The sequence below is a fragment of the Scyliorhinus canicula genome, chromosome 10, assembly GCF_902713615.1.
Source record: "Scyliorhinus canicula chromosome 10, sScyCan1.1, whole genome shotgun sequence".
Lineage (NCBI taxonomy): Eukaryota > Metazoa > Chordata > Chondrichthyes > Carcharhiniformes > Scyliorhinidae > Scyliorhinus > Scyliorhinus canicula.
Window position 1 is genome coordinate 172,328,170 of NC_052155.1, and position 26,814 is coordinate 172,354,983.

Below are 26,814 nucleotides of genomic sequence, written 5' to 3' on the forward strand. Positions count from 1 at the left end.
TTTTATTTCTAAATAGTGCAATCATATATCTGGTATTGTTACGGCAACTTTATTTTTGATTAGGTTACATGAATGTAATGCAAATTGATTGGAATGAAAATGTAGAATTTGATTAATATTATGCATTTGATGCCATGAAGATGAGAATATTTCTTTATTCCTCTGCAATATGATTATGAAGGAAAATCAAAATAATGATTCACTTAAGTTAACTTTCAGATATTTGAACAAGATTTTATTCATACGCAAAATTGAAATATTCACTCTTAAATCCTCAAAGAAAATGTATCAAATGGTGTGGCTCAGTGATTAGCACTGCTGCCTGACGCCGTCGAAGACTCCAGTTTGATCCCAGCCCTGGGTCACTGTCCGCATGGAGTTTTCATATTCTCACTGTGTCTGTGTGGATCTCAACCCCACCATCCAAGCATTCTATGACTTCTTCTATGTGCAGGGTAGGTGGATTGGTCACACTAAATTGCCCCTTAATTGGAAAAACTAAAAACAATACAGCAAATAAAATATTATTTCTGCTTTGAGGTTGTTTCAATTATGAGAACTCACATTTGACCATGTAGAAGCAAAATATTAATAGATGCTGGAAATCTGAAATGAAAACAGATAATGCTGAAAATACGCAGCATTTGTTGAATCAAGAGATGATGTTTCACGTATTGCTATCAGGATACTCAAAGATAATTATTAAAAGCGCCTTCACCCGACCTTTTCTGTCGAAGATGTTGGCTCCAATCTATTGACATTGCTCATATTTAAAAGCAGTCTTCATATAAATTGATGATAACCCACCTCACACCCCATTATACATATTTAACTTCAGTTAACAGACCTCAATCTGAAACTGAACATACCTGTCCATTGTCAGGTGCAACAAATCCAAGGTCCTCGAGCTACCCAACAGATATACTCATCAAGAATTGTGTGGAGGGGAAGAGAACCATTCAACTTAGTGGGCTGGACTCTCCGTTTGAGAGACTAAGTGCTGACTCTGAGATTGAATTGCGAGTGTTCTATGTTCACTGTTGCAGCTCCAGTCCCGGAGCAGTTCAGTAAATCTTAATGGACTAGCACCAGCGCCACGTGGAACTAGTGGGGTCGGGATAACATTGGCGAGCCTGATAAGCAGGAGCTGCATATAGGCACTGTCCTTCCCCACACCGTCATCCCAGGCAAGACGATTTCACTGGTTGCATTGGAGCATGCCTGTCCATTGATGGTTCAGCTGGGGCCAGACGGTACCTCGTGAGGCAGCCTGAGAAAAACGAACCCTTACAACCTGTGGCGCTAAGTTCACAGTGGGCAGTCAGCAGCGTGAGCAACCGTATGGCTGCCTTGCAGGTTGCGGCAATGGTGGTCCGTGCCCAGCCACCCCGACCCCACGGGCCACCTCCTGGCCACCTCCCGCTATCCCATCCTGGCCCTGGTAGAAGCGCCCTGGCCAGTGGCACAATTGTCAGCACACAATAGCGATGTTGGACACTTCGTACCTGCTCTCTCTCTCTCAGCAGCCATGGTGCCTTGTCCTGATTTTACGTACCACAAGTGAAGTTAGCCATGAGTAATTCTTCCTGGCGGAGCATCACGGTGGGCCTGGAAATTGCCTGGTCGGACCCATTAATGATATGCCAATGGCGTTTACTGTAGAATTTGCATGCCATTGGAATGCATTCAAGTCGTTTTTGAGGCACCAGCGCATGGCATTCAGCTGAGTATCTGGTATCTGGCGCTGGCCTCAATTTTCGGCTGAAATGCGATTCTCCGCCTGATTGCGTTTCCCAATTCCAGCGTCACTGGACGTAGAATCCCGACTAGGTGGTTTCACTGCCCTTGCTCCTCCAGCCCCTCACCCTCCCTATTTCCCACTTCCTGAATCCATTTTTCTCCTTCCCTGGGTGCTCTGATCATATTTTACCTCATTCTTTTTCTTTTCCTCTATTCCTGCTGCCACTCACTCTTCCTCTACCTGCTCCCTGGCTGGATTCAATTATTTGATGCGTGCCCTCCAAACCTCGATTAATTTCACCTCGACTCCCTATGCAATGTCACGAGATCAAATAGTCACAAATTTAAAAAGTGGTTTCAACATTCTAATCTGCTGTGAGGCCATTCATTTTTGTTGGAATAACAGCAAAATGGACTATTATTTAAATGGTAAAAAATTGCATCCTGCTGCTGTGCAGAAGGACCTGGCTGTCCTTGTGCATGAATCGCACAAAGTTGGTTTGCAGGTAATTAAGAATGCAAATAAAATTTTGTCCTTCGTTGCTAGCGGGATGGAGTTTAAAAACAGGGAGATTATGTGGCAGCTGTATAGGGTGCTAGTGAGGCAACACCTGGAGTGCTATGTACAGTTTTAATCTCCTTAATCTGCCTTGCTGGCAGTGGAGGGGTGCAGAGTAAATTCACTAGGTCGATAGCGGAGTTGAGAGGATTGGCTTATGAGGAGAGACTGAGTACACTGGGACTGCACTCATTGGAATTTAGAAGAATGAGTGGGGATCTGATTCAAACATAAAATTATGAAGGGAATAGTTAAGACAAAAGCAGGGAGGTTGCTTCCACTGGCAGATGAAACTAGAACTAGGGGCATAACCTCAAAATAAGGGGGAGCAGATTTTGGACTGAGTTGAGGAAGAACTTCTTCACCCAAAGGGTTGTAAATCTGTGGTATTTCCTGCCCAGTAAAGCAGTTGAATTCCTGCCCAGTGAAGCAGTTGAGGCTACCTCATTGAATGTTTTTAAGGCAAGGATAGAAAGATTTTTGAATAGTAAAGGAATTGAGGGTTATGATGGGCGGGCAAGTTGAGCTGTGTCCACAAAAAGATCAGCCATGATCTTATTGAAAGGCGGAGCAGGTTCCAGATGGCCTACGCTCCTAGTTCTTGTGTTCTTATTCATATGTTATTCCATCATCTAATTTTACTCTGATCTAACTGTAGTAGTTAGCATTTACCACAGGGTGGCACTCCAGAAGTGCATTTTCCAGAGAACAGACATTCTGGAACAGAAATTTCCTTGTATTCATCTCAAGTGGTGTAGAAGTAGTGTGTATGTGCACGTGTGTTTTCCCCATCATTCCTTTTTCTGAAAGTGGAATGGCATCTATTCCTTGGGTCCACTTTGTTGATTGACCCCCTCTGTTCCTGTTATGTATTGTCATTGCAATACCTTTCAGCATTTGTTAAATGAGTGCACCAGCCTTTGGGCTATTCTGTCTCCCTCTTCTCGACTGCTGGTCACTAAATATCTATGGAGAATAGAGATGAAAGCAACTTGTTAGCATTGCAACTTTCAGAGCATGTTGAATTTCCCACTGGCCCTGACAAGACTTCATTTTCAATGGGTGCAATTTGCTTAATTTATGTTGGTGGATAAAGGGCCCTTACAATGTTTTAACGTCTTAGTTTGTCAATTTGTTAGTCTCTAATTCCTGTCCTGGTCCCACATCATCCTGCTTTGACCGCGCACCCACCACCCCAACCACTGCTCTCTATTTACTTTTCTCCTTGTTTTTTCACCTTTTACCCAGTCCCTCCCCTCTGTTTCTCCTGCCATTCTCTCCTTGTTGCTCCCTGGTATCCCCATTCCATCCTGCATTTTCCTTCTCTATTACAACAGCATGAATCTTTCAGCAAAGTATATCTGTTTGTCCCTTTTTCTTTCTCCATCTCACACATATCTTCCAGCTATATCAGGTCACCAAAAGAAAATTCTCAATCTGAAGATGGATGCTCTTGACTTTTGCACTGAAAACTGGACAAGCCACATAATTACTTAACGTCCATTTTCTCATATATTTGTTGCAGTGCTGAGTAAGTGACCCAAATGTTGCTTTCTTTCAAACTGGCATTGCAAGTTTCCGAAGAGCAATTTAGTAAAGGAGCTATCGGGAAGGAGACAAAGATCAAGATGCAATCTTTACCTTTTCCACAAAAGAGCTTTCAAATAGACCCTCCAAAAGAGAGGTTGGATTTGGAATTCCCATCCTCTGAGTGGAGTGACCTATCTGTCTATAGTTAAACTCGAGTGCATAACACATAGAGAAAGTGAGATGCAAGTTGACGGAAAAATGAAGGCTGTGGCGGGGAGGGTGCAATTTGTGATGGTGGCACAGGAGGCTGTATTCAGCTTACAAATATTTTTATTTTTAAAATTGGAGTACCCAATGATTTTTTTTCAATTTAAGGGGCAATTTGGTGTGGCCAATCCATCTAACCTGCATATCTTTGGGTTGTGGGGGTGAAACTCACGCAGACACGGGGAGAATGTGCAAACTCCACGCAGACACTGATCCAGAGCCAGGATCGAACCCAGGTCCTCGGCGCCATAGGCAGCAGTACTAAACACTGGGTCACCGTACCGCCCAAGCTTACAAATAGTTAAAGCCTGTCATGAAGTAGGTCAGGAGGAACTAAAACTAAGGGTCTGTAAAAACTTAGAGAGGGGATTGTTTTTAAAAAAATGCAAAATATGGTACTCATTTCTCCAATTATTTTTCCCCTCAATATTTTAAAATTTAATTCAGCAAGTTCAAATATACCTGGTAAATTAAGAAAGGTTAATTGAAAAGAGAGATTTGAACAAAATGATAAAGTGTAAAAGGGAGACAGACTGGTAGACCAACAAGATGCCACTTATTCAATCACCATTTTTGCAATCAGCAACATACTTATAATGCACTATTGCTGACCTTCTGTGGACTTCTTGCAATTCAGATTTGTGGCTCCCGCTTGTGCAAACAAATTTTGTGATTAGGTTTTTAACTTTGTGCAGAATTGATATACCCAGTGCTTGATTAAAAACATGACGGAGAACGGAATAGAAGATAATGTTGATGGGGTTAGATAAAGAAGGGTGGGAGGAGACTCAACGTGAGACATAAATGTGTGTATGTCTGTATTATATGGAGCTGATATCAATGGAAAACTTGTTTAGTTGTGATTCCCTTTTTCTGAAATGAAAAGTTACATTTTGCAAGAAATTGAACTTGTTTAGCCTAGGGCAGCATGGTGGCTCAGTGGTTAGCACTGCTGCCTCACGGCACTGATGATCCAGGTTTGATCTCGGCCCCAGGTCGCTGTATGTGTGGAGTTTGCACATTCTCACCTTGTCTGAATGGGTCTCATCCCCACAACCCAAAGATGTGCAGAGTAGGTGGATTGGCCACGCTAATTGCCCGTTAATTGGAAAAAAATAATTGGGTACTCTAAATTTATTTTAAAAAGAAATTGTTACTCTAGGAGTTTTCATCAGCCTTCATTAAACGATGAATTGGCCTATTTTTTGTGGGATGAAATATTTTAACAGGTAGTATAATACCGTTAAGATGGTTAACCAGCATGAGATGCATCATCAACTGGTACCTATAGAATGCATATGAAGTTTTAAAAGAAATAAATTTAAGAGTGCCCGATTTATTTATTTCCAATTAAGGGGCAATTTAGCATGACCAATCCACCTACCCTGCACATCGTTTTGTGTTGTGGGGGTGAGACCCACACAAACATGGAGAGAATGTTGAAACTCCACAGGAGATGGGATCGAACTGGGTCCTCAGTGCTGTGCGGCAGCAGTGCTAACCACTATGCTATCGTGCCACCCCTAAATGCATATAAAGTTGAAGATGGCATTGAGAATTTTAGAATGCAGTATTATTAAAACAATCTCATATTGCGCTATTCATTTGCTTGTCTGCTAGCTTTAAGAACCTAAAGTGGCATATTGAAAATATTTTATCTGTTTTGTATACTGTGCCATTGTTAAACTCTACATGGATATAAATTTGATAACTACCCTTATGGTGAATAATCACATTGTAAGCATTCTTTGACAATTTCTCAGGCTGTATTTTAACTGATATTTCATTTACTTATGAATTCTGAAAAAATGTGTTTCCTTTTACACTTGCACTTTTTTCCTCTTACAAATGCTTTTGCCTTTCCTGATCAAAGTCTAGGAGAGTAAGTTCCAGTTTTAATTAACATTTGCATGCAGGTTATTTCATCTGTTCCATTTTAGTTATCTAGCAAACCTATGCTATGTTGTTCACCAATCTCAAATCATCGCATCTCAAATATGCCTACCAATCTTTGCCCCAAAAATCAATGAAATCACCATTGAAGTATAAATGGCAGTGAGAACTCAAAAGTGTAACTATTAGAGAAATAAACAATAACACACGTTCTGTTGCACAAAATTGCTGTGATGATATTAGGGAACAAAATAAATAAATTGAACCTTGAAAGCTTTAATCTTGATTTGAGCCTGAATAATTCTTAGTTAGGCAAATTAAGATGATACAATAACCTCCATTTGGACTCGACAGTATAAATTCCCCCTATTTTTATGAATCCTGTGTTACAAGGGTCTACTGTCATTTGATTGAAGACTTGTGAATAGAAAAACAGACTTGACCTGGCCCAGTGTGAGACTTTAGATTTGTCCACAAATATCTGAAGTTAACTGGTGTATGAGTTATTCCATTCTGTGCCTGATTTGTACATTGGGTTTGAACGTTTTTTAAAAATCATTGGTTAACCCTTATTGATGTACGTCTTTGTTGCAAGGTGTTAAGTTCCATGTGTTCATTATAGTCATCCCATCGCCATTGACCTTCAACTTACATTAATAGAGTAAATAATCAATAATTAAAGCATTGTAAATGTTAGGAAGACTAAGCAGTTAATACACATGAATGATAACTTAAGACCAATCTTTAAGTTAGCTGGTGGATGGAATGTTCATGGAACTTCTCTTGTCTTGTTTTTTTTGCTGAACCTTGCATCCTCTCGAGTTGTGCACTTCATAACTTGACTCATCTCTTTTGCACCATATTTTTACTTTTCCATTGTTTGAGATATTCAGAGTTGTAATCTATTGGTTTCTCTTAGGATTCTCAAAGTAGACAATCGGGATACAGTATGCACCAGCTTCAAGGCAATAAGGAGTATGGCAGCGAGAAGAAGGGATATCTTTTGAAAAAAAGTGATGGGTATGTATTTTTCTATGCTCAATGAACTTATTGGTTCTTGCTTCCAAACTAAAGACACATTTATTCACATTTACTCCAGGCCGATGCATGGATTTCACGAGAGTACCTGAAATCCATCTCATTCAGTTGATGTTTCCAACCTTAAAATATGAATTTTAAGTTACAGAAAACACAGCTGATATTTTGCAAAAATAATCAAATTATTTGATAAGCTATTGGACTCAAAACTTTGTTGGAAAGTGAAGTGAGAGATTCCAGGTTACCCAAACATGTGAGCTAATATGTTTTATAAATTGTTTCTTGACTTCTGTTTCTGAAAGAAATGGCTCACTTAAATAATGCAATGTTAATAACACAACAGAACCCCAATGAGCTAAGGTCCACAAGAAAGCAGAAGACAGGAAGAAATGTTTAGAAAATCAGGTGGAGTCATTGTAAACAATACCACTTTCTTTTGTCATTGGTGTTATCCTGGGAGAAAGCCTCAAAGCTATCTTCATAGCCAAGAGAAGCTATGGACTGAAAGGAAAGAAAAATAGAATGGTTACACTGCAACATAATTGTGCATTTTATTTATTTGAGTACAGTGAAAAGTATTGTTCTGCCTACAGTCCAGACAGATCGTTCCATACGTGAGAAACATAGGACATACGATAAATACACAATGTAAATACATAGACTGAAATTGGGTGAAGCATATGAAGTGTAGTACTACTCAGTAGAGAAGATGCGTGGAAGATCACTTGATCTCGGGGCCATCGTTCTCCTTTTCCATAACAATCTTGAATCTAATGGTTATGATCACTATCTGCAAAATGTTCCCCCACTTATACTTAAATCACCTGCCCAGCTTCGTTACCAAAAATTAATAATAATAATCTTTATTGCCGCAAGTAGGCTTACATTAACACTGCAATGAAGTAGCTGTGAAAAGCCCCTAGTCGCAACATCCGGCGCCTGTTCGAGTAGAATCCAGAATGTCCAAATTACCTAACAGCACGTCTTTAGAGACTTGTGGGAGGAAACCGGAGCACCCAGAGGAAACCCACGCAGACTCAGGGAGAACATGCAGACTCTACACAGACAGTGACCCAAGCCAGGAATTGAACCTGGACCCTGGCGCTGTGACTCAACAGTGCTATCCACTGTGCTACCATGCCGCCCAGTCCAGGACTGCCCCCTCTCTTGTAGGTCCTTCTACTTACTGGCTTGAAAGGTTCTCCTGGATGCGCTTTACGAATTCCGCTCCCTCTAAACCTTTCACACTTTGGCTTACCCAGTCAACATTGGGGAAGTTGAAATCCTCGACTATCACTGCCTTATTACTTTCGCGCTTCTCTGAAATTTGCCTTCATATCTGCACTTCTATTTTCTTTGGGGGCCTATAGAACACTCCCACCAATGTGATTGCTCCTCTTTGTTTTTTTATGTTCTACCCTTGCCTCAATTGAAGAGCCTTCTAAGTATCATCCCTTCTTACTGCTGTAATTGATCCCCTAATTTATGTTGGGCACCCCCTGCTCTTTGACCTCCTTCCCTACCTCGCCTGAAGATTCTGTATCCTGTAATATTGAACTTCTACAATTAGCAAGCTGCCTTGAGTGCCAAAAATGATTGACTCTGAGAATTGTAATGAGAAATAAAATTTATAGGGAACAGTCAGGACTGCAAGAAGCAATAGTCAGATTCTGCTATAAAAACATAAAATGCTAGGCAATCTCAATAGGCCTGGCAACATCTGTGGAGAGAAAACGTAGCTAACGTTTTGCGCCTGGATTACTTTTTGTCAAAGCTAGAGAGAATTGGAAATAGGATGAGTTTTATATGTTTTTGGGGAAGGAGGGGGGACGACGATGCCCTCCTGCACTCTTCATTGAACCAAGTGTTGATTCCCTGGCCTGGTTGTAATGGTAGCGTGGGCTGAACCAGGAGGTCACAGATTGTGGTTGACCCATAGCACCTCAGAGATGGCCAGTCTTGAGTTGCAGGATCTGTTTCAAATCTTATCTAATTTAGAATGGGCAGTGCCACACAACACGATGGTGGTATCTTCGATGTTAAGGCAAGTCTTCGTCTCCACAAGGACTGCGGTGATCGCTCCTACCGACACGGTCATGGATAGATGCATTCAAGGCAGGCAGGTGTGTGAGGTTGATGTCATGTATGTTTTTCCCTCTTTTGGTTCCCTCACCACAGACCAGATCTAGCTATGTCCTTTTAGACTTGGCTAGCTCTTTTTCTGGTTGTGGACACTGAAGTCCTTCATCCAGAGTATATTCTGCGCCTTTCCAGGCTCAGTGCATCCTCCAAGTGGTATTCAACATGAAGGAGTACTGATTCATCAGTGGTACATGGTCACCCGTAGGAGGTTTCCTTGCCCGTGTTTGAAGCGATGCCATGCGACATCATGAGTCTGGAATTATGTTGAGGACTTCCAGAGGAATTCCCACCCGACTGTGTGCTGGTGTTCCGCCACCCATGCTGGATCTGTGCAGCCAATGGAATAGAGTGTACCCAGGAGTGGTGATGGTGGGGTCTAGGACATTGGGCCATAACTTCCTGGCTCCCCAGCATCGCATTTCGGTGGTACCCCACTGATGCGCTGGGGATTCCCTCTAGGATGAGCTGGGGATTGCTAACTTCCTCTGGATAATTGCACTGGGCTGGGAACCATCCGACCGAACTGAATTAAATCGCTAACTTTGGGTGGTTCTGCCAGTTTTACTCTATAGTTATTCTGAACGAGTTAGAGGAAAGAAATCCAGAGGGGGGGAAAATCCAGAGTAAGTATGTAAAAAATCCAGACCCAGCCTCCATGGGACCCGTCCTTCCCCACAACCTCTCGGGACATACCACAAGCCCCCTCTTGAGGTCCGATCCCTTCCCAGACTGACATCCCCCGCCCCCCTCCCCAGGTCCGAAACCCCCATCCCCGTCCAGGCCAAGCCCCCATCCCCGTCCAGGCCCAAGCCCCCATCCCCGTCCAGGCCCAAGCCCCCAGGTGTCAGTAAGGGGGACTTTGCATGGTCGACTGGGCTGGGCTTTAAGAGTCAACCACATTGCTGTGGATCTGGAGTCAGAGATAGGCCGGTTCAGGTAAGCAAGGCTGATTTCCTTTTCTAAAGGGCATTAGTGATCCAGATGGGTTTTACAACAATTGACAATGGTTTCAGAGTTGTCATTAAACTTTCAGTTCCAGATTTTTATTGTATTGAAATTCCGCCCCCCCCCTAAAAAAAAAAGTTACGTGATGGAAACGTCCAGCCAATCTGTCAGCAAAGGCAATAACAGACTCATGTTTCAGGTAAAAACAGTTCACTCTGGTGAAGGATCCCAATCCAAAACATCAATATTTTTCTTTCTAGATGATGACCACACTGCTTTGTTTTCAGGCCTGTTGCAGGATTTCTGCTACTTTTTACTTTTGGTTGTGCACATGCAATATGTGTAGCTGTGTGTATATAGATGGTATAGATGAGGATAAGTAAGAGTATCGTACTTTTATTAATTCTATGTTACATCATGTGATTATTTGCATTTTTTAAATTGTAGTCTTCGAAAGGTTTGGCAGAGAAGAAAATGCACGGTCAAGAATGGCTACTTAACGATATCACATGCAACTGTGAGTAATATCTGTTCATATTTTCTTAGAGCAATAAGGAAGTTATAAGTCTTTTAAAATCAAATATTAAGAATCTAATTGATATGAAAGTCGCCATGGTCCCTCAGAACCATAGGCTACGCTACCCTTTGCGAGAGAGAGAGCTGTCTGGTGGTGGTATAACCTGAGGGTCACCACACCTCGGGCGACTAATTGATGTAAGCACATGCAGTGTCGAGTATTAACTTGAGCAATTTGTGAAATTATGAATTTCAGTGAACAAAATATGGAGGTGCAAATAGTGTAGCAGAATTAAAAATGAATAAATTTGTTTCCTTAATTAAAAAGGAAAGTTAATTCTGTGATGGCATAGGATTTTGTAGACAAACTGCCCTGAAGCATTCACACAATCAGCTCATCCCAATGTTTATGCTCCATTTGCACCTCTCCCATCCTTTGCCTAAATCTCTCATCATAACTCTCTATTCCCTTCTCCCTTATAACAAGTATTGTGTACCTTTCATGGTAGAAGATGCTAAAAGCATCCCAACAATAATAGATAATCAAGGTGCAAAAGGGAGGGAGAACTGAAAGGAATTGCTATCACTAGAGAAAAAGTACTCGGAAAACTAATGGTCAGTCACATCATACAAATATACCAAGTAACAAATAGGAAATGATTCAATGGCATATCTAGCCTGCTCGTAAATAATACAGATAATCCCCACATGTCTGGAGACATGTAAATGTCCAGGGAAAGGCAAAAGAAACTAGTCCAATTCAAGAAGACATCTGAAAATCTCATTTGGCAATCTGAACGAGTCCAGGAGATCACATAGACCCTAATTTATATTACAGGATACCTACTTCTTGTACAAGGTGATCTCCAACTCAACCAGAAACAGGTCCAGCTCTCCCTTGAAGGAATCAAATGGATCAGCATTCACTGCCAAAAGCAGCAACCTTTTCCACAGGTTCATTATTGTCTGCGAAACCAAGAACTGCCTAATATCTGATGTAGTTCTATGCTTGCTTACATTGTAACGTGATTCCCTGGTTTTCCCTAACCTAATGACTTTAAATTGATTGGTCCACATAATCCACAATTTAATAACTTCATTGGTTCCGAGAATCAGTCAAACTGTCCTGGGCCTCTAATGTATATAGACCTATCTCTTGGAACTTATTTGGATAACTAAGGGGTATTGAACTGAAAATGTATCTTGTGGTCCTTCCATGCACCAGTTCCAGAATCTCCGTGTTCCCAATACCATATGACCAGACCAAAACTGGACACAGTTCTCTAACTGATGCCTACCCAAAGTCTTGTAAAGGGATAACATTGCATGTTATGTTTTATAGTGAGTCGTCATATGAATATAATCCAGAGCTGTGTTTGGTTTATGTATGGTTTCATGATATTAGGCTTTAGGGAGTATATACTAAAGCATCCACAACTTTATTTTACCACTGGCTTTAATTCTGTTCTCAATAGGGTACAAGTATATTTAACATTTGAGCTTTCCATTTGCATGACAATACACTTTTACGTGTGACTCCTGACAGCTTCGAATTTCATTCACTCCAAACTTGCAATTTCAAGTGTAGAAAAACGTGATAGTTATCTCCTGCAAAATTAATATGGTTATTTATGATAGAACTTGCGTTTGGATCCATCATAGTTTAAAGGAATTAAAGTTTCTTCTTTATCAAAGATCTTATTGAAAGTTGTTTGAATGGGAAGCACGGTAGCATTGTGGATAGCACAATTGCTTCACAGCTCCAGGGTCCCTGGTTCAATTCCGGCTTGGATCACTGTCTGTGCAGAGTCTGCACATCCTCCCCGTGTATGCGTGGGTTTCCTCCGGGTGCTCCGGTTTCCTCCCACAGTCCAAAGATGTGCAGGTTAGGTGGATTGGCCATGATAAATTGCCCTTAGTGACCAAAATTGCCCTTAGTGTTGGGTGGGGTTACTGGGTTATGGGGATAGGGTGGAGGTGTTGAACTTGGGTAGGGTGCTCTTTCCAAGAGCCGGTGCAGACTCGATGGGCCGAATGGCCTCCTTCTGCACTGTAAATTCTATGAACAATCTCAACCCAATTCTTGGTGAGCTTCAGCCCACGGTATAAACTGCCCATTGAGTTAATACTCTGCCTTTGCCTATTCAAAAGATTAAATTGTCTTTGCATTCTCTCCATTTATTTCTCCTTTTTTGGTTTTTAAGAACAGTATTGACAATTTCAAAAAATTAACTAAACCTAATGAACTGCTATTATTGCAGATGCAATTATAAGCAATTAAGAAGCAATTATAGGTGCTGGTTTAGCATAGTGGGCTAAACAGCTGGCTTGTAATACAGAACATTGCCAGCAGCGCCGGTTCAAATCCCGTACCGGCTTTCCCGAACAGGAGCCGGAATGTGACGACCAAGGGCTTTTCACAGTAACTTCATTGAAGCCTACTTGTGACAATAAGCGATTATTATTACGCATAGGGATAATTCACATGTAAGATCGCTTGTATGTTAGTTTAGTTCCCTCATCTTGTCAGAGTCACCATCTTCTTTAAACCCAATGATGTCATCAGCAGTCTCTGTTTAAACAATCTATATATAGATCGATCCGGCGTGTTTCAATAAAAATTGAAATGCGGTGAAAACACTACCGTGAACTGGGACCAACGCTAAAATAAATAAATAAATAACCTTTATTGTCACAAGTAGGCTTACATTAACAGTGCAATGAAGTTACTGTGAAAAGCCCCTAGTCGCCACATTCCGGCACCCGTTCAGGTACACAGAGGGAGAATTCAGAATTCTCAGCTGGTACGGGAATTAAACCCGCACTGCTGGTGTTCTTCTGCATCATAAACCAGCTGTCTAGCTCACTGAACTAAACCAGTTTACCGCTTATCACTACATAGTAGTGTGGCATGAATTTGTCATGACTTAGGCTCCAGCTATACCCACAAACTTCAGTTGTGCCATACAGATAGAGATTTTATTGGAAAATACTATTTCCCACAATCACTGGCAAATTTTTACACATTTTTTCATGCAATTTTTAGGCCACATCACCTTTTAAACATATTTTTGCATGTTCTTAATTTCATCTGTGAACTCCTCCCCCTTTCGCCTTGCAGGTTATCTCTTTGGCCATCAAATACAAAGGGTAAGAAAAATTCACAACATGTCCTATGAGAAAATGACCAGTAAATCTTTCCTGGTAAAGATAATTGAGGGAGGAATATTGTTCAAGTCGTCTTCTACTTCATGCACCATCATTAAATATATATATATTTTTGAACTAGGCTTTAAATATTTTGGTAGTCACAACATAATAGCCCAAATCTTCCAGTACCCGGATTATCCGAGATGGGGCATAAGTTGGGAGATGTGTGTCAGGACCCACCGTATCCCGACATGTGCATATGCACTGAAATTGCCGGGGAAGTTTAACGTTCAAATGCAGGGCTCTCCAAATGTCTCCGAAACTGAGCTCAGTGTCAGCGACTAAGTCTGGGAGCGGGATTCTCCCTTTCGGCGGCAGAGTGTCCACGCCGTTGAATTTCTCGACGGCGCAAATGGGCTGCTGAGAGCACCGATTCTGGCCCTGGAGCGGTTCACGCCGCTCCAGCCTCCCATCCCAGTGCGTACTGTGCACCGCGGGATCCACGCATGCGCAGTGGCGCCAACAGGCGCGAGCGCGGTGGCCTCCCTCAGCACGCCGGCAACATGGCGCGAGCATTCAAGGGCCGGCGGTGCAGAAAATAGGCCCGGGGAGCGAGAGGCCGATCGGTGGGCCCCGATTGCGGGCCAGGCTCCATCGGAAGCCCTCCCCCGGGGGACGGAGCCCCCCCCATCCACAGGCTGCCCCCTGACCCTGCGCGCCGAGTTCATGCTGTCTGCAACCAGGTGCGGACACCAGCGGAGGGGCTCTGCCTTTTTAGAGCAGCCGCTCGGCCCATCCTGTCCGGAGAATCAGCGGACCGGCCACGTACAGTGGCCGCGACCGGCGCCAATGGCGCCGATTCTCTGCAGAGCGGAGAGTCGTGTGCCGGCATCGGGGCGGCGTGGCCCGGTTGCGGGGATTCTCTGGCCCGCCCCGGGCTAGAAAATCGCGCCCCAGATACATGGAAGTTACCTGCATACATGGCCTGCAAATGTTACTAATACCTAGTCTGTCACAGTAATTAGCCAGCATTACTCAACTGAACACCTGACGCCCTCACCCCCACCCCCACGAATACTGGACTCAACCCCCACCAGACTACTCGCCCATCCATCTCATCATCCACCCATTCACCAATCTTCATTCATTGAAAGACTTGAGACGTTAAAAATTTTTAGCTAAATATGGAACATGCTGTTTTAAATAAGGACATACTGTTGCTAAAGAGGAGACGTGGCCCTCTCTCGTCCTTGCCTATCTGCTATGTGAAAAGCTTTGCTGGTCCACTTCTGCTCAACCTGGACCAAACGTCCTGACTGAAAATGTGTAGTATCGTCGGGTGAAAACTTTACAGGCAGCAGCAATAAATCCAGCTTTGCCATTGACCGGAGGTTCTGGACCAGTGTACTGTATAAATAGAAATAGTTTATTTTTCTGTTAATGTTAACGTTAATTGTCAGCAGAGGCACAGAACATAACAATAGTAGTGGCTCAAGTCTGCGCTGCTATTTACTGCGATACTGACTGATCTGTGACCTAATTCCATATACCTGACTTTCCCCCCCCAATCTCAGTTTCAAATAAAAAAATTTTTTATAGTACCCAATTCATTTTTTCCAATTAAGGGGCAATTTAGCGTGGCCAATCCACCTACCCTGCACATCTTTGGGTTGTGGGGGCAAAATCCACGCGGAGAATGTGCAAACTCCACATGGACAGTGACCCATCTCAGTTTCAAAATTAACAATTGATCAAACATCAGTTGCTATTTGCAGACGAGTTCAGATCCCCCACACCTGTTTATGTAAAGAAATGTTTCCTATTCTCATTCCTGAAATATGACCGGTAAAGTGGGTGGCTGGAGCAGGTAGGTTGAAAAGCTTGTGAAGGTGATTGGTGAAGTGAGAATGTCACTTCCACCCCTACCAAAGCCCTTCAGATCTGCTTACTCTCCTTCATGCTGCAACCTTGTTACTATCAAGTAGGAAGGGATGAACTACTCCCTTCTATTGAACTTCCTCAGTTTATTTATTTTTTGACAATATGTCTTTTCCAAATTAGACTGTATTTAACTATTTAAGCTGTGAGCAATGAGGAGCCGATCAAAAGGTTTTTTTGAGTCGGAGCAAATTTATTATCGACTAACCCCAAGAATATTACAATAACGTGACGTCAGCCTTCATGCAGTCATTCGGGGACACACATATCAGAAATAAGGGGAGTTCAAGTCCAATTTTTAAAAAAGAAACAGAAAATATGTTTGTGTCCTTTGATTGTCCTTGAGGCATAGGTTTTAAACATTACGGCTAATTTAGATTGGCTGGCTTCTTGGATGCGGTTAGATGTAGAAGATGTAATTATTACAAGACTTGGTTCGCTGGTAGGTTTCTGAGAAAGTTAGCTTCTTAAAGCAGGCAACACTCTTATTCCAAAAGAGAGAGAGCATTTGTTCCTCTGCTAAAGACTTTGTTGACATGGCCTGTGTCGCTTGCAATCTCTCGAGTGGTTGGGCAATCTAAGCTTGAACTAATTTGAGTAATCCCAAGAGGTTTGGATGTGTCTGCCTGTGGCAGCCATTGTTTTAATATCCAGTACTTTGCATTTTTTAATGTTTCATCCTTTAGACAGTTACGAGTTTCAATAGGTTTCTGGATTGTAGGAAATTAATCGCTCTTCACACTCCCCTGGGGATTATTTGTTTGGTTGTCACTTTCACCTTTGAATGTGGCCTTGCATACAAATTGCAAAATTTACAGTCAGTTGAATGTTGAGAAATCATATTCTCAAAAATAGAGAGGCAGAGCCTCATGGCAACCACTGTTGCCCACAGCCTCCTACAACTTTTGCTACATCCATCCACTCCAAGGGCCTTTGCCACCCATTCTTCCTATTGGCCAGTCCATATGTGCAATTTAGTTCTTCTGCTGTGGCAGGGAGCATGATGGCCAGCTGCGGGACCTTACTATCATGTTGCCCGCTCAAGATGGTGGCCCAATAGCAGGATTCCCTGGGAATCTCTCATGTTCCACGTCTGTGCATAAATTTGCATGGCGTGGAAAACTGAATTGCATCCCACTTTACGACCTCAAGGGGATCATAAAACTGGCGCAATTCAGCTCCAACGGGAGAATATCGTCTCCCAAACGAAAATCCAGCCCAATGTCTGTAATTATCTGCTCAAGAAGTCATAACAAAACCCCTTTAGGCCTCTCCGTTTAAACATAAGCATGGTGTAAAATAACTGATCTCACATTTACAACACCTTAATTGTATCTTCTGCAGCCGCAGTGTCTGTTTTTCTTTTAAACCAGGATTTAAAAAAAAATTATTACAGAACACAGACACGCACTAACCCAGGCATTTAAAACCATTTCTGCACCAGATAGATATTATGCAAAATGTATACCAATTTCTTACATTCATCAGGATTTAAACTACATAGGTTGAACAGTGTTATGGAAAGCTGGAATTGCTGCAAGACTATTACATATTTAAAATGCCTAGCCTCGATACATAGATGTAGTGCCTAATCCTTTCTATAATGTAGCGCAGGTATCAAATGCAGTATGCTGCGACTGCGTGGGGATGGGGGGGAGGGGGTGGGGGGTTGTCTCTAACATTACTGCTTCTTGAGAAGAAAAGTGTCTGCTTCCAGTGCTACTAGATTTACTGAATTGATATAAGGTTTCTCAGGGCACATTGAAGAAATGGATAATAAGTAGGTTCTTAAGAGACTGTAAACACAAAGTGTACAAACCCAGTGCCAGTGCAAGAATATTAGGCACCATAGGAGAATCTTTAGCCTTGAAACTACAGATTTATTTTGCATGAAAAGGAGGTTATTATGAATTGTGCATTCTCATTGTTCTACACATTTCACAGAATTATGTACTGGAAGAAATGTACATTATAATGGACATATAGCTCACAATATAATTATATTTTAATGCTATTTGAAGCCCGAGTGACCTGTTCAGCATGCCCATTCATGACCCTTAAATGTCTAATAATAATTTTGTTACTCTGATATTTGTTACGTTTATTTGTAATTTTATGAAATACATTGTACATCAACCAAATGGAAACAAGCTTGGCAGCCTGTGTTATTCAATGATACATGAATATATTTATGATAATTGATACAACGTGTACTCTGGAATCCATAGTTTAAAATTTTCAAATTAATGCACTGGGTTCACAAACAGTGTGAAATATTCAACTGCATAGTTTGTATTTTCAATGTTCCCACACTCGGTGATAGGGAGTTCAAAAAGCAGGAAACAACTATCCAGAGATCACTTTGTTTTTGTTCATTCTTGGCATTTGGGTGGCCAGCAATTATTGTCCATCCATAATTGCACTTGAGAAACTGTCATTTACTTGACTTGATCTTTAGCAGTGATCTCAAAATAATTTTGGACCTTGTGGGGCAACATCTGATCAACAGTCAAGTCTTAATTGAAAAAGCAGCTACATCAACCATTACAAGGGGACATAAATTTAAGGTGAATGGTGGAAGATATAGGGGGGGGATGTCAGAGGTAGGTTCTTTACCCAGAGAGTAGTGGGGCATGGAATGCACTGCCTGTGGAAGTAGTTGAGTCGGAAACATTAGGGACCTTCAAGCGGCTATTGGATAGGTACATGGATTACGGTAGAATGATGGGGTGTAGATTAATTTGTTCTTAATCTAGGGCAAAAGTTCTGCACAACATCGTGGGCCGAAGGGCCTATTCTGTGCTGTATTTTTCTATGTTCTATCAAGGATGAGGTTCTTCACCAGAGTCCTGGTTAAATAATAATAATCGCTTATTGTCGCAAGTAGGCTTCAATTAAGTTACTGTGAAAAGCACCTAGTCACCACATTCCAGCGCCAGTTCGGGGAGGCTGGAACGGGAATTGAACCCGCTCTGCTGGTCTTGTTCTGCATTCCAAGCCAGCTGTCTTAGCCCACTGTGCTAAACCAGCCCCGAAAGATGCCTTCTATTAATTACTGTGCAGGTAAACTGCTATTGTAAACAATGCTACCCACAAATGCATGCCTGAACCTGAAAAAGTTATGTTTATGTGGACTGTCATTATATATTGCAAATAATTGTCACCTCGCACTGATCCCAATGTCACGCCACTAGATGCAGGTTGTCACCCTAAAAATGCCCCTCTTAACCCAACTATCTCTCTTGTATCAGTTAACCAATCCTCTATCCATGCTAATATACTACAACCAAAACTTATCTTATTAAGTAGCTTTTTGTGTAATACCTTATCAAACGCTTTTTGGAAATCAAGAATATTACATCTACTGGTTCCCTATTATCTACCCTGTTCGTTACCACCTCAAACAATTCTGGGAAATTTCTCGGGCATGAGTTCCCCTTCATGAAGCCATGCTGGCTCTGTTTGATTATATTATATATTTCTAAATGCTCTGCTATTACATCCTTTATAATAGACTGTTAATATTTTAGTAAATCGCCATCTCATCTGAATGAGAAGAAGCTTTAAAATTATTCCATAATGTGAGGCCCATAAATATGCCAAAAAGCATAATTACTAAATAACCTGGAAATCAACCGCAGAGCATTTCTTGCTAAATTTACTCCTGTCACAGCATAACTGCATTTACTTAAATCAACAGCAATGTAAATTATGAAATGTGTCATGTGTCTTAATTGACAAATTCAAAAAGGATGCCAGTTACTTATCATTGCGGATCTGCCAATTGATGAACAATAACTCCGCCTAGATGTCATCTTTTTTTTTAAATTTAGAGTAGCCAATTATTTTTTCCAATTAAGGGGCAATTTAGCGTGGCCAATCCACCTACCCTGCACATTTTTGGGTTGTGGGGGTGAAACCCACGCAGACACGGGGAGAACGCGCAAACTCCACACGGACAGTGACCCAGGGCCGGGATTCGAACCCGGGTAGGCAGCAATGCTAACCACTGTACCACCGTGCTGCCCCCTAGATGTCATCTTAACTGTAACTAAGCAGATCCAATAGCTGTAAAACCAATATATTGGATACTTAAGTTGGAGCTTTAATCATAGGATTTCTTCGGCATCCTAGTCTACAATTTGTTGGCCAATATTTGGGTAATCCTGTTGTGTGCGTATATATAGTTTTTCACTGCTTCTCTCGGCACCATCCACACATTCCCCCCCCCCCCCCCCCCCGCCCCCCCAACCCTAAACGCAACCTTCAGTGATCAGGTTCTGATCATAAAATTGATCGAGTCACAAAATCTGTTCTCTAGCTACTGATTCCATTCCTCAGCTTGTTTACAACCATGCTGTCCGATTTGAATTTGAGCTGAACTTCCTATATAATGAGGTTGCATCCTTCCATCTCTATAATATTCTGTGTCCATCCCTGCCTCAGCTTATTCCCTGTTGAAACCCTCACCCATGTGTTTGTTACCTCTAGATTTGACAATTTTGATGCTCCCAGCTGACCTTCCATCCTAAACACCCTACAGACCTCATTCAGTTTCTTATTGTACACATGTACATTTCCATTGTTTTGATTCAGTGGCATCTGAAAAGCCTCAAAATGCATTGGAATTTATGTTGACTTTTTCAAGCTACTTAATATGTTTAGTAAAATTAATTTACTTTTGAAATAGGGGAAGACTGTTTAATAAATTTAAAAACAATGACATTGAACTAATTGTTGAAATATACAAGGAGCTTTACTTATTATTCCCTGGCCCTAAATTATATTTCCTCTCAGTCATGCTACCTGTGGAAGTGTGAGCAGCATCAGCAACTCTCCCAGAGTGGCCCAAAGCTCAACCAAAACTCTGTTACCCACATTCTAACTTGTGGCAAGCCTATTCACCCATCTCTGACTAATCTATATTGACCCCTAGTTAAGCAGTGGCTCAATTTTAAAATTTTCATCATTTTTGCAATGGTCTTTCCCACTTTATCTTTGCAACCTTGTCCTGCCCTGCATCCTTCCAGGATCTGTACTCCCATCGAACCCTGGCCGCTTGTGTGTCCCCAATTTTTATCATTCCACCATTGGTGGCTGTGCCTTCAACAGCCACAGCTATAGGCATTAGAATTGCCTTTCTAAACCTTCCTGCCTCTCAACCACTGTCCTCCTTTCAAACATTCCTTAAAACCTGCTACATTAATCAAGCTTTGGTCCCCTGTCCTAATATCTTATATATGGTTTGGTTTTGTGTGCTAGTACCCCAGTGAAGCACTTCTGGAAATTTTACGAAATTAAATGTGCTATGTAAATGGAAGCTATTAATGGGGATCCTCGAATTGGTCATGGAAACAAAGAACAATTGGGGACTGAATCATTGCTTCCTTGGACTACCAGTTTATGAAATTATCCCACATCCTATAATTCAGGCAGAACACATTCATTCCAAAGCTCACAGTTGAACTGTTTTCCTTGGAGAAAAGAAGGTTGAGAGGAGACCTGATAGAGGTGTTCAAGATCCTAAAGTATATGGACAGGGCAAAATTGTGAGATACTGTTCCCACTCGAGAGCATTAAGACCTGGAGGGCACAGATTCAAAATAATTGACAAAAGGAGGAAAAGTGATATGAGGAAAGATTTTTTAATCCATCGGGTGGTTGGAATCTGTAACCAACTTCCTTTCTAAGTGAGTGGTGGAGGGAGATTAAATTGAGGTAATCAGAAGAGATTTGGATTGCTGTTCGAAAGGAGAGAATGTACAGGGTTCCATGGGTGAGACAGGGACTTTGTAGAATGCTCTGCCAGAGAACCTGTGCAGACTTGATGGCTCCTGCACTGCACAAAATTCTGTTAAACTGAAATGCAAGGGGAAAATCTCTTAACCTGATGTAATTAGTGAACTTACTTGCAAAGACAAAATTAAGCAAAACTCTGGTGTTACAAAATCCTACCGATGAGCAAACATTAAGGGATAAAGATTTGTTTGGGCCCATTTGTGGATAGGATGTGACGTGAAGTTCAATAGCAGTTGACTTTGGGCCACTCTGGGAGAGATGCTGACGCTGCTCACATTTCCACAGGCAGCTCGCCTGAGAGGAAATATAATTTAGTGCCAGGAAATAATATGTGAAGTTCCTAGTATATTTCAACAATTACTTCAATGTTATTGTTTTAAAATTTATTAAACAGTCTTTCTCTATTTCAAAAGTGAATTTAATTTTACTGAAAATAGCTTTAAAAAAGTCGACACAAGTTCCATAGTGTTTTGAGGCTTTTCGGGTAACACTGAGTCAAAGGGACAGAGATGTACATGTATATAAGCAGGAAAAAAAGCTGATTTCAAGTTCATTGAGGATCTGTAAATTTCAAATATTTCTTGTATACATGCCAGTATATTCAAAGTATGAACTTCATGCCCATTTCTTATCTAGCCAGATTGGTACCATAATTGGGGTGGGGAGTGTTAACAAATGAGAACATAAATTACACATCAGCCATTAAAGTTAGGAAAAAGTTGTCAGCCGAAGAGGAAATTTGATTTTGTTTTAAAAACAATCTTTTGGGAGCCAGCATTATCTCCAGGATATTAAGTTATGGGACTTGAGCACAATGATTGGCAAAGCATCGTTAGAACTAGTACTCTGAATTATAGCATCTTGTCACGATTCTAAATATTTCTACAGTGTTTAATCACTGTCTTCCCTTGCTCCCCCTGACCTTTCAGTACGTACACAACCTTTTCCTTAATTGTTCTAATCTCATGAGATATAACTTGCTCTTTAGATATGTGTATATGTCAAGTCTTTTTATTTATATAGAAAACATTTTAATCCTATACAACAGACATTTCCAAGTAGCAGAAATGAAGCTGACTTGCATTTGTAATGTTGGAAAAAGCAGGGGAAATAGGTTCCCCCAGCTGTCTCTAACCCAATATTGATTTCCACATAGTTTTTTTAAAACAGATAGATTTGTGAAGTCCCTCTTTCGCACAACAGAGCTTGGATTTCCCCAGCCTCAATTAGGACGAAAAATAAATTGCCACCCTGCAATGCAGGTGGAGGTTCCATCTCCTTTTCCAGTGATAGTTATTTTGTTCAGCATTGGAAAGAGGGTGGATCTTGGAATAGCACAACCTATAATGTAACTTTGCGGGGTCAGGGTGGGACTCAGGAGCTCTCAGTGATTGTGCCTATTGAGGAAGACATGAATGGAAGTGAGTCAGGCAGAGGTGAAGTCAGGTAAACGGTGAAGGGAAAACGTTCAGGTGGTAGAAACCGTTCACTGCATGGACTGAGAAGTTTTGGGAGCTTGTTAAGGAAGAGGGTGAGCAGGTGGGGTGGGATCCTTACAGCCTTGGGGGGCTGGTTATTGCCCTGGTATTGACTGGGCATTAGGTCAGTGCGCCAAGCTTGGACATAACCTGATCAAGAGGAACGGCACATCTGTAATAAGTACTGCACCATCACAATTAGACCATCAAAAATAAAATGCAGCGGTAACATGCACAACAAAGAAGCGATGCTGGGCTACTTGGACTGAGCGGTGTCCTTTTATATCTTTCAACAATGTTTCCATTTTGACTTCCCAACCAGGCACACTGTTAGCTGAGGTGTGTGTTTTATCCTGCCTACTATGCCTTTGTTCCTGCACCCAGACAACTTAATTGAACAGCAGCTCTGCCCTTTATCTAATTTCCATTGACCAGGAGTAAATTGCTGCCTGTACTGGATTGTGACCGAGGTGGGTTTGCGACCTAGAATTGAGCCTGCCTCCTGTTATCTTCTGGCCCCATGTATTTTTTTTTTTAAGTACTTCTAACTAATGTGCTAAAATGTGCAGTTCTGCAATTTTTTTTCCTAATACCTGCTTGATTGGACACATCTGCTGCTGCATTATGCACATTCACCCTTCCTCAGATAATCTGTACAAAACAAGGTGGCTGTTCTTTTAAGAATGTAAACACATAACTGGATGAGCATTTCCTGCCAAAATGTTTTTTAACTTCCCCTTTAATATTTTAATTGCCCGAGTATGTAGAATTTTTGTTATTTTCTAATATATATATATATATAAATAACATTTTCAACTTTGTGAAAAGTGTTTAGCAGGGTTGTTGTCATTTCATTGCAAACTGTATTGAGAAGCAATTTCATATACCTTTACATAGAAACAGGCAATAGGAGCAGGAGGAGGCCGTTTGGCCCTTTGAGCCTGCTCCATCATTCATTACGATCATGGCTGATTATCCAACTCAATAGCCTAATCCCACCCCCACCGACCCCAAATATCCATTGATTCCCTTTGCCCCAAATGCTACATCTTCAAAACATAAAATGTTTTAGCCTCACCTGCATTCCGTGGTAACGAATTCCGCAAGCTGACCACTCTCTGGTGAAGAAATTTCTCATCATCTCTGTCCTAAATGGTTGATCCTGTATCCCCTGGTTCTGGACATCCCCACCATCGTGAATTTCCTTCCTGCATCTATCCTGTCCAGTCCTGTTGGAATTTCATAGGTTTCTATGAGATCTCCCCTCATTCTTCTGAACTGCAGCGAATATAGTCCTAACAGACTGAATCTCTGTTCATATGTCAATCCCACCATCCCAGGAATCAATCTAGTAAATCTTCTCTGCACTCTCTCTTATGGCAAGAACATCCTTCCCCAGATGAGGAGACCAAAACTCCTCGCAATATTCCAGGTGTGGCCTCACCAAGGCCCTGTATAATTTCAGCAAGACATCCCTGCTCCTGTACTCCAATCCTCTTGAAATGAAGGCCAACATACCATTTGCCTTCTTTACTGCCTACAACACCTGCATGCTTACCTTCAACGACTGGTGTACGAGGACACCCAAGTCTCGTTGCACATTCCCGTCTCCTAATTTATGGCCATTCAGAGAATTTGCCGTAGTGTTTTTGCTACCAAGTGGATAACCTCACATATTTATCCAAATTCTACTACATTTGCTATTCATTTGCCTACTCGTTCAACTTATACAAATCACACTGAAGCATCTCTGCATCCTTTTCACAGCTCACTCTCCCACCCAACTTTGTGTCAGCTGCAAATTTGGAGATTTTGCATTTAGTTCCCTAATATTCTCAAAGAATATGTATTTGTCAAGTATGATTTCCCTTTCACAAATCTGTGCTGACTCTGTCCGATCCTGTCCCTGTTTTCCACGTGTTTTGCTATAAAATCTTTGATAATGTATTCCTGAATTTTCTACACTACCCATGTCAGGCTTTTGGTCTATAATTGCCTGTTTTATCTCTACCTCCCTTTTTAAATAGTGGGGTTACATCAGTTACCCAACCCTCCAATGTATAGGAATTGATCCAGAGTCTCTAGAATCTTGGAAGAAGTATTCGGGGATGTAGATTATCAGGTTCTGGGGATTTATCGGCCTTTAATCCCATAAATTTCCCCATTACCATTTCTCTACTAATACATGTGACATTGTTGCAGCAAAATTGAATGAAGTTCTGCTGCATCATTTCCCCAAACTCAAACGTATTTTGTTAAAGGTATTCCCTCTAAATTATGACCAATATAGCAAAGTTTGTATTATTTATCTAAAATTTCCAATATAGATTGAAAATCAAGTTGTGATCAAAATCACGATTTTAATATCAAATTTCTTGCCTCAGCTCTCACATCTTGAAGGATTAAACTGAAAAATTTGAATTTGAATGAGGAATATGGAACCCTGCAGTTTGAAGTATTTCTCCCACCGTTTAATTTCATAACTTCATTACCAAAACAGGAGCACAGTAAGAAGTCTTACAACACCAGATTAGCTTTCGGAGCACTGCTCCTTCGTCAGGTGAGGAAGGAGCAGTGCTCTGAAAGCTAGTGATTCGAAACAAACCTGTTGGACTTTAATCTGGTGTTGTAAAACTTCTTACTGTGCTCACCCCAGTCCAACGCCGGCATCTCCACATCAAAACAGGAGGACATTCTTGCTAAATTTGAGGGCTAAACTTGTTTTGTTTGATGTAGTCCATGTTCCCATGATCGTCTTACTTTAAGCGTAAGTTATGCAATATGCATGAACGTTGCAACTGTTAATTAGCCTGAAGAAATCTCCCTATTAAATCCAAGACAAATTATTGAGATTCATATAACAACAGAAAATGCAGAGAAAACTCAGCAGGTCTGGTGGTACCTGTGGAGATGGAAACAGGGTTAAAATTTCAAGTCCAATATGACTTCTTCAGAACTAGAGAGAGGTAGAAATATGTATTTTATGCTTTTTGAATAAAGGAGGAAGTGATTTGGTTTTATTTTATTGCAGTTTATATTCTGGAGGGTGTTAACGACCCCCTCAGGGTCCAATCACTATGTTGTATCCGATTCCCTCCTGCACAATAGAATATGAACTCCCCCAGTAATTGAGGGGCAGAGCTTCACCGTATATAAACCACGGCCTGGGTGCAGGTCGGGGAGAGTGTCTCTTCGGGGTAAGGAGTTGTAGTACTTGTGGTTATTGTGTATAATGTAAATTAACCTTGTTCTTATCCATCCTCCCGTGCGTTCCATGAAATCTCTTTCTTCGGCTTCTACAGAAAGAAGCTTTAAATAATGGAGTTAACTGAAATGAATACTTTACACAGAAAGTACTCTAGTATTTTTCTATATCTGTTCACCCTTCCGCCATGTTCATTTATTCTTCAAGTATATTCTAATATGTATTTTGTATTTTTAGACCAACAGACAACCAGCAAGACTGAACCTGCTGACGTGTCAGGTGAAACCGGCTGCCGATGAGAAAAAGTGTTTTGACTTGATATCACGTATGTTTCTTTACTGTTTTTGGGTTAGATTCTGTAATTGTGAAATAACTTGATGTTTTGAAATTCCCCATGTTTAAATTTAGGAGTATATTTATAGATATTTGCGCAGATTTATATATGGTTCGTCTTATATAATTTGGGTGTCATGCCAGTATCTCTTATAAATATTTATGGTAGTACTTGGCTTTTGAATAAACAACAAGTTCACCATCCAGATTCTTTTACAGCAGACAAATAATTGCAAGGAAGTATGATGCCGTTTATTTGTTTTACATGTATTTTCCTAAAA

General features: G+C 41.3%; 1 protein-coding gene across 6 annotated transcripts in view; it reads left to right on the forward strand.

Annotated features, from left to right (window-relative positions):
* Positions 1–26,814, forward strand: part of LOC119972781 (arf-GAP with SH3 domain, ANK repeat and PH domain-containing protein 1-like) — a 363,380-nt gene that overhangs the window by 213,978 nt on the left and 122,588 nt on the right. For 4 of the 6 annotated variants that reach the window (XM_038810147.1, XM_038810143.1, XM_038810146.1 and 1 more), the window contains exons 12-15: positions 5,970–5,978; positions 6,909–7,009; positions 10,562–10,631; positions 26,438–26,525. In XM_038810147.1, coding sequence (XP_038666075.1) covers positions 5,970–5,978; positions 6,909–7,009; positions 10,562–10,631; positions 26,438–26,525 — 268 coding nt within the window. The remainder of the gene's footprint in view (positions 1–5,969; positions 5,979–6,908; positions 7,010–10,561; positions 10,632–26,437; positions 26,526–26,814) is intronic. The other 2 variants (XM_038810150.1, XM_038810145.1) reach the window with 1 other exon arrangement.